At 43.9% G+C, this 8,606-nt stretch overlaps 1 protein-coding gene across 4 annotated transcripts; it reads right to left on the minus strand.

Annotated features, from left to right (window-relative positions):
* Positions 1 to 875: 875 nt before the first annotated feature.
* On the minus strand, positions 876 to 7,388 carry LOC119286960 (protein ETHYLENE-INSENSITIVE 2-like). Of its 4 annotated transcripts, XM_037566436.1 has the most exons (10): positions 7,166 to 7,388; positions 6,616 to 7,041; positions 6,428 to 6,514; positions 6,185 to 6,298; positions 5,871 to 6,083; positions 4,593 to 4,772; positions 4,316 to 4,471; positions 3,810 to 3,927; positions 1,997 to 3,720; positions 876 to 1,375 (listed from the first exon to the last, which is right to left on the minus strand). In XM_037566436.1, exons 2-10 carry the CDS (start codon positions 6,865 to 6,867, stop codon positions 1,091 to 1,093), a joined length of 3,129 nt encoding a protein of 1,042 aa, XP_037422333.1. In that variant the 5' UTR covers positions 6,868 to 7,041; positions 7,166 to 7,388; the 3' UTR covers positions 876 to 1,090. The 4 variants fall into 4 exon arrangements, with proteins under 4 accessions (XP_037422333.1, XP_037422331.1, XP_037422332.1 ...); XM_037566434.1 differs by having other exon boundaries at positions 1,997 to 4,471; XM_037566435.1 differs by having other exon boundaries at positions 1,997 to 4,471; positions 6,616 to 7,079.
* Between the last annotated feature and the right edge of the window lie 1,218 nt (positions 7,389 to 8,606).

Raw genomic sequence — 8,606 nt, forward strand, 5'->3', positions numbered from 1 at the left:
ACAACTTTGCAGTTTCATGTTTAGCTTTTGTACTTTAAAGTTGATGAGTATCCATATAGAGCTAATTTTTTATTATTATAGTGGTAGGTACACTTGTGGTAACTTTGTCAATCGGTCCTAGATGGTCGGCATCAGGTCCAGGGCACAGTAAAGTTCTTCTTTATAGACTTGAGGCCTCCTTTGATTTATAGAAATGTCATAAGATTTCTATAGAATAGGATTTGCATAGGAAAATTTCCTTTGAGACATTTTGGTTTGTAGGAATGGATTCCTATTCCTATATAGGATAAGAATCAATTCTTCACATTTTGGAGAAAAAAACATTAGTTAAGACTCAATGAAAAAATTCCTATCCTATGCATCGAATGACATCTCTTTCTCTATAGGAATTGAGATGCATGTCATCTCACTTCCTATGATTTTCCTATTCCTACAACATTTTTATCCTATGAACCAAAGGAGGCCTGAAAATGTGAAGTCCATAGAGGATGCAGACCATCACAGACAATGTTCTACATAGCTCTCACCTGTTCATGCGCACCTGTAGAACTTTGTATGGAAATCATATTTTATTATTTTAAGAACTGAATATCACAAATAGCAGCGAGTATTTCAAATACTACTGAAAAATAAAAGAGACAGTGGTCAATGTCACGATCGCGGTGCATCAGTTAGGACATTTCCTGGATCCTAGGGTTTTCAGTGCTTGTTTGTGGAAAGGGGCGGCAAAAGCCGCGGAAACATTGAAATACAAAGATTTAGCCACAAGAGGAATTTGAGTTACAGTCAAATTTACAGAGCCACTTCAACAAACTACCAACGATTTTTTGTACATCTCGCTCGAAGCAGCTACAGTGACCGTTCACACCTTGCCCTTGTAGAACACTATGCAATTGCCATTATATGGGAAAAACCAGAGTGAATTGCCATTATATGGGCAAAACCAGTTACAGTCGATTGCCATTACTGAACCAAGATCGAAAAGCCTCCAGGCGTACGGCATGCAGCAGAAAAACCCAATATACGAGAAGAAGCAGTGGTAACAAGAACCCTACAGTCTACAGAGGCTTGGTGAGAGGCTGACTGACAGCTATGGTCCGGCAGGTGGCTTGTTGCTCGAGAGCCTACGCTTGTATCGCTTGAGCACAGAAGCAAGGTTTTCCTTCCCTTTAGGGAAGGCACCATCTCCTGCCACCGTGCCGCTTCGACCCCTCCGGCCCGAAACGGCTTGCTCCACATCTTTGATCAACAGCAAGATGTCAGCTATGGCGGTGAAGGTGGCGGGCATCGGCTTGGCGACCAGACGTGCTTTCTCGAGGCATGAGCACCCGGTGACGGGTTTCCGAGGCTTACAAAATGCAGGATCGAGGATCCCCTGCATCAAATAAGGTAAACAAGATATCAGAAAACAGAATATGCGATGAGAATGACATGAAATTGATATATGCTCAACAGTACGTTCCAATCACCACGCTAAGTTCAGTTATGTCATGTACTAACAGTTCTTCCACCCTCCATGGTTAGTTGACATATTCTCAAATTCTTATGTTCGAATAGTTGATATATCCTCAAATTAACTGCGACTCTAGCATACACCCCCCTGTTTCAACTTCATTCAATCATGTCTACGTCTGACCAAGTTCATAGAATAAACTATCGACATCTAAAATGCTAAATAAAGAAAATAAGAAGTACGCTTCATGGCGAATCTATTGTTATTGATTTTGTATTCTGGATGTTATTTTTTCCCCTTTAAACTTGGTCAAATATAACATGTTTGACTCTTAGAAAACAAAATATGCACTGCATTTTGGAACAGAGGGAGTAGTTTACTGGAAACTGGAACTTCATTTTGAATGTCAATATGTTAAAAGAATCTTTGCTAAATGGATGAGCAAACAATGTCGGGATCCACTTCTCAGGTTGCCTTTTTCAGCGTAAGGGTGCATGTTGTAGTCTACTGCAAGCCTGAAAAATAATAAGGCAAAAGGGTTACCTGAAGACGGTTGAGAACATAAGTATACTTGCCCCAAAGTTCTGGCCTACTTTCCACAAGGGACAGGTCAAGCACCCGACGGATACACCAGACACCAAAACTAACAACCAGGGAAGCCTGCCAAACACAATCACCACCACAATTGAGCTGTCCGTGCATGCAATTAACGTCCATGCCATTTGTGGTTTCTTGTGAAACTCTCTCAGCTGCAGCGACTTGGTCAATTAGATCTTCATCACGACCACCATTCTGCCTAAAAAGCCATCTCGACCCTTCCAGCTTTAAGAGCTTCATGATGCAAAACCTAAGAGACTGGAGAAGCTTTGCTTCGGATTCCTTGTATGAGAAATCATCCTTGGTGACATTTGATCTGCGCTCGGTGTTCACCTCGCTCCTATTATTCAACTCTGCACTCGGCACACCAAACAGTTGTTCAAATGGTTGCCGGGACCAAAGTGATGCTGGTTTGGTGTTCATACTCGACTGCATAGAGCTCTGTAACATGTTTGCTGCGTCCACATCACGTGATTTTTCACATGCCACCCTACTAAGATATGACTGATTTCCAGCAGCACTGCCCATATTTGCTTTATTCAACAGTGAATTCCTGCTTGCAGCAATTACAGCAGATATATCGGGTGAGCTCTGGTACTTCTTTGGGTAAGCAGATGAGCCACCACCAAGAATGGTAGTGGGATCGTAATACGATCTTCCTACCATCATTGTACTTAAGCCGCTCATTGTTGGGTTCTGCAAAGTGGTAGAACCAAATGAACGAATAGCAGAGCCAGCATAGTTGGAACCAGCGGATTCAGAAGATATAGGAGGTCGCTGTGCCTTCAGTGGAATGCTGGAACGTGAACGCCGACTTGCATCTATCACTTTTAGATAGTTTGCTAGCTGATACCCAGCATGAATGGTAGCAGGCTGACACAACTGGTTATCACAGTAAGGTGCCCCATCATAATTCGTGATTTCTTTTGCATTTTGGTCAAGAAACGTGCTGCTTGAACTCAGAGCGTCTGTGTTTGGTAAATGCATGCTCTGTGACCAGGCTGATGACCCCATGGCACCCATCTGAAGCCCAAAAGACAAGTATGGGCTAGAGATGCCTGATCCTGGCACTGTATCTCTCGCTAAGGGGTTCTTGGAAGCTTGAGTGTTTTGGTTATCCGTTCTCCCAGCTGAACCATCTACTCCCAAGTCCAGTCCTAGCAAAAGGTTGATCCTTTCAGAATTAGCTTTTTGTGTCAACTTACCATGATAATCAAAAAGATGCCCCCAGAACTCATCAAGAATAGCTGCTAACTGTCTCCTTGCAGCACGGCCCAAACCAGGCTGCCTTGAGAGGCCACTACTGCCACTGATAGCATCAGCTTCTTTATACCTGCTCATAGCAAGGGATGGTGGATCACTGGAAGATGAAGAGGGTGCTTTGCCTCCAGTGGACTTATTACTGGAGCTCACATTATGTGAAGTCTCATTGTCCTTGTCTGTGCAAACATCTGCTTCAACTTCGACATCTTTCTCAGCCGTGCTCTTCATTTTGATATTCTCTGCTGAACTTTGTTCTACTACCATGGCAGTAGAAACCTTTGTAGTTGACTCTGTAAAGTCAACCCTAACAACTGATTTTGACTCCTCGAGGTTGCAGGGCGCTAAGGAGTCAGCCTCAGGAATAGTCGCCATATGAGCAGTTGATTGTTGAGCCCCGTTATCGGATTCTGCAGTGGTTTCAGAACTGTCAGTATGCTCCAAAGCTGATTTCTTATGACTTCCCAATGAATCCTTTGGAACAACATCAACAGAATACCTTTGAATTTCTTCGCGCGCAATATATTCCGGATAAGTATCTTCTGTGTGATGAGTGGTGCCCAGTGCTTCTCTCGGAGAGTGCACAGACCACTCATGAGTTTCAGCTTCACTACTGGCTGATTTTATTGGAGTCACAGCCAGGAAGAGTGTAAAAGCAATAGACGCACAAGACATTAGAATTAGTACAGCATGTGGAATTATGACAGGGCTTTCAGTGTTCCCTTTCAGGTTGTTTGTCCAGCTGCTGTCACCGAACATGATTTCGGCCGCGAAAATGATATTTGTGAACAACATAAGAAGAAATGCAAGGAAGGCTAGTATTTCAACGTACAGAGATATCCTGTAGTTGCCCATCATTGACCGTGATGAGGCAATACGGAAAACAGGAATAGCAGAGGAGGGCAGGGTCATGCCCTGGATTACTGGACAAAGAATGAGTAACTGATATATCCCTTCGGAGCCTGCTACTTTTGCACAATAGATAGTAGGAATCATGGAAAGAACCTTGAGTAGCACATGATGCGCAGAAAGAGACAGATTTGCACCAAAGAAATTCTCCATAACTGCACGACTGGCGATAACACATGTCAACGAAATAATGTGGCTCGAAAAGAGAAGAACCGCTAGTAACATAAGTGGAGCCATGGGATTTGTAAATATCTGCAGAAGGCAAGAACCCAGAGAAACTCAGGAAGAAATTTCAATGTATACTTAGAACACCAAAAGGCATGATTGTAATTTTAATATTTGGATTTATACTGTAGAAACTGGACTCACAAACCTGGTTCATCAGATCTACAGCATCATGAAAGGAGTGGATCACATTGTGACTAGATTCCGATGCCGCTGAGCTCAACAGAACATAGTTCACAAGAAAAACTCCAGTAGAAATGAATAATATAGAAAAAAGGTGGTCATGAAACAGGGTACGAAGGGTAAGAACATGAGACCTCTTTTGAACCTGCATATATGATAAAATGAACTCCAATAAGCAGGAATAAATAGTAAAATTGACTTGTTTGTAAATAATAGTGGAATCAGGGAATACAGAGTGCATTGCCACGTTAACCTGATGTGTTCTACAATATTTCTGAACTATCATAACCAAATTTTAATAGTTTTCCAGACTTTCTAATAGTTGAATTAACCACGTAATAAAAAACACAAAATGTAACAGTGCTAGTTCCGTTAGCATCATTCACTTAGGAAACAATCCACATGACATTTAATGAAAACATGCAATACCATTTTCTCCATGTTTACTTGCATAATAAGAATGAAAAAAAAGGGCAACCTGGTGCATGCTACATTTCTGTAAGAGGCTGTTTCCAGGACTTGAACCCATGACCTCATGGTCACAAGGCAGCAGCTTTACCACTGCGCCAAGGCTCCCCTTCGCATAATAAGAATGAAAATTTAGCAAAAAAGGTACATTGTCCGACAACCCTGGAAACATTAATACTTCAATTGAATGTTGGATTGGAGGACCGCCTCTTCATGCGAAGGTGGATTGGTCCATCATGCGATCAACTGATCATTCCATGAATTTTCGGGGATGACTCCATCCTCATTTTTGTTAGTTTGTGCTTATGAGGGATGAAAGCATGATGGGTCTTCCATTCACCCCTTCCTTGAACCAAATACCCCATGAGTGATTCAATGATCATAGCAGCATAGTTGAAGCACTATTTCCTATGGTATAGATGATAATTCTGACGAGTGGAATGACACGAAACAAATCAAATGCTATGCAGAAGCTGCTTGAGACATGACACCGAACACAAGCATAATGCCCAACGCCCAGCTATTTAGTATTTTTGGCGGGTGCTTGCCCCTTTTTGTGATGAACGGTTATTATTATGTATTCAGCATCGTGGATGTCATAATCTGTATCTGAAACTATGAAATATGACACACACCAGATATCAACACAAGTTGCAACATATAACCAAACAACTCATAATGGAAGACAGTTTGACACAGCTACTGCAACTTCAAATGTAAATCCAAATATGTGGACAATTAAAACTACGTATGAGCAAGAGGCATCGGAAAATACCTGAACAACTGATGAGTGAACATAAAAATTGTGTGATATTATGTTTGCACCCATAAGTGCCATCAGTGAGTAAGCACTTTCACCACTCAACTTGGGGAACATCACATTCACATGGAGAGGTATCTCTGGTTGACTGATTAACAAACCAAGCACAAAACAAAGGATCGTAAAGCCCGCTATGCAAGCATTTAACATTCCAGACATCCTCTTGTCCTAGAATGGTCAGAAATAATATATGAAAAGCACATAGGGTCATAGAGGAGTTAGATGAACCTATCAAGAATTACTAGTTCCAGGGTCAATAATAAACTTACCCGAGGGGATAAGAGATACGGCAGCAGGTTAATTACAACGCATGCAAAAATAATGCCTGTGATGAGATCATCGTGATCAAATACAAGGTTGAATCCAACTGCTATGCCTGAAATCTGAAACAGAAAAAATACTAAATGTTCAGAAAAGTGAGGAGTTACATACCAATCCAATACAAAATACTCTAGAATGAAGCTTTGACAAACAAAACAAAACAACAAATGCCTGTAGACATAGTGGCATACCATGGTTAGTTCTGAAGTAAGCAAAGACAATCCTGCCTGGACACCAAGGCCGACACATATGAACCGACTGTACTCCTGGTCGGAGATCTTGAAATCCATATAAGCGCATCACAAGTAAGAACTAGAACTATACGGTGGATGTCTGAACAACAGCAGCAGCAGCAAGAAATAACTCGTGAATCGGGTACCTGTGCGAGATTCTTCTCGGTGACCATGCCGATGCAGGTGCACATGTACTGATACAGAACCGATGAGAAGTTGAAAAGCAGCACCAGCAGCACGAGGTCGTACCCAAACCGAGCCCCGGCGTCGACCGTGGCCACCCACTTGCCAAGATCAATATAGCCCACGGAGATCAGCAGCGCCGGCCCAAGGGTCCGGGAAAGGTGGTGGTGGCCGTCTCCTGAAGCCAGGGACTGTATACCGTGCACGGCTTCCATGGAATATCACCAAGAATCACGCCCAGCTGTTTACCCGATTCCTCAGGCCCGAACACTCCAATCAAACTATCTGTACAAATCTGGCGAAACCACCTTGAAGTGAACCAACGACTTGGTTGGAAAAAATGAAGAGAGTACTCCACTCCACCGCGCCGCAGACAGATTCACAGAGAACTGGAAGGGTCAGAGCGCCCATTGCCATATAGAAATATCTGGATTAGATTCACCACGGCAAGTAAAACGAAGATGAGAATGGAAGGGATTCTTAGAACAATGCGAGTAAGTTGGTGGTTGTCACCGGCTCTGAAGCAGCAGTCGAGCAAGCTCGCAGGGATCTCCGCTCGGAGCTCCTTCGAGCCGGCGTGCTCCGCGGAGAGAGGGTTCGAGGGCGACGGCGTGGCGTTGGGTGGCGTGGGAGTCCGAGCCGAGACGAGACGAGCGGGAAGCCGGGGCGGGGAAGAAGTAGGCAATGCGGTGATGGGTGGCCTCGCCGCCGCCCCCGCGAGGGGTGGGGTGGGGGCAAAGTGGGGAAAAACAGAGGAAGAGGATAAGGGCAGGACAAGTTGTCTGAAACGACTTACAAAAATGAACGAAGGGAGTACAATTTTTGTCATCGCTTGCTCTCTTCACCCCGCCCACAACCCCTCGCCGCCTCATTGCTCCCGCCAGTGTTGGCGTCTCCCGTGCCTTTGTTGTCCGGGGATGCTCGACTCCACTTCACTCCGACTCTCGCTCCCACCATCGAGCGTTGGTTCGGGGGTGGTGCTTGGGACATCATCGACGAAATCTAGGGAAGGAGACACTTCTCGACCCTTTCCTAGTTCGCTAAGACTAGCCACAGTGGGAGTAACTTCAGCAGTAACATCAAGTCCAACTCAGCAAATTTGCTTATGTGGCAATGAGTTAATGAAGAGAGAGGTAGTTGTAGTAACTTAGCTAGTTACTGTAACATCACATATCCCAATGCAATATGAGTCTATAACCTAATAAATGAATCTTTGCATGTTACCACACTTAAGTTACTACCCACTATGAAGATAGTAATATAGTTTAGGGAAATGTGTATGTTACTATCTATTGTGACTGGTCTAATAGCGTCAGGCAGCGGGGATTCACCAGCCACGTAATTGGTGTTTGCTCGGAGGCGGTCGGTTGGGCAGCATAAACACAAGCTGCAGCGAGCGTGGCAGAGGGAATAGTGGCGAGGAACAATTCAAAGGATAGACCACTATTCCCTCGCGCACTCTTCAAAGATAGGTCACAAGGGATCACATGCTTTGAATTGATCCTCCCCACTACACAACATGCCACCCCTTGTGACGAAAATCATGGTGACGGAGGAAGAACCATCACCTAAGACCATTTTCGGTAACGGTGACCGTCACAAGTTGATGATCACCGGAGGCAACCCTCTAGATCTTATGTAATCTTAGATGATGGTTTGGTGAAATTTTAGGCGACACAAGTTCAGCATCACAAGCCATGTGTTGTCTTCGCGAAAATGTTTGAACGGCTTAGTGAGGAAAAACTAAGTAGGAAAATAGCTAACTGTTTTTGTAGCCGACTTCTCTTATGGCACGCCCTTGTTAATAGTTGGAAGTTGCACGAAATATGGATCCCGTGGTTCCCTTGTAAACATTTTTGTTGGTAACGACGGCGCAACGATGCTGGTTTGTGCTCGACTAAAACGTTCATCGCAATTTGAGAGGGCGACACGAAGAATGAGATATTGTTAAGAA

This window comes from Triticum dicoccoides, chromosome 4A (genome assembly GCF_002162155.2).
Source record: "Triticum dicoccoides isolate Atlit2015 ecotype Zavitan chromosome 4A, WEW_v2.0, whole genome shotgun sequence".
In the NCBI taxonomy this organism is placed as follows: domain Eukaryota; kingdom Viridiplantae; phylum Streptophyta; class Magnoliopsida; order Poales; family Poaceae; genus Triticum; species Triticum dicoccoides.

Coding starts and splice junctions, on each gene's coding strand:
- LOC119286960 (XM_037566434.1), bottom strand. CDS start 6,867: ATGGAAGCCGTGCACGGTATACAGTCCCTGGCTTCAGGAGACGGCCAC. Junction 6,515..6,615: donor CCGAGAAGAATCTCGCACAG/GTACCCGATTCA, acceptor ATGGATTTCAAG/ATCTCCGACCAGGAGTACAG. Junction 6,299..6,427: donor TTACTTCAGAACTAACCATG/GTATGCCACTAT, acceptor TTTCTGTTTCAG/ATTTCAGGCATAGCAGTTGG.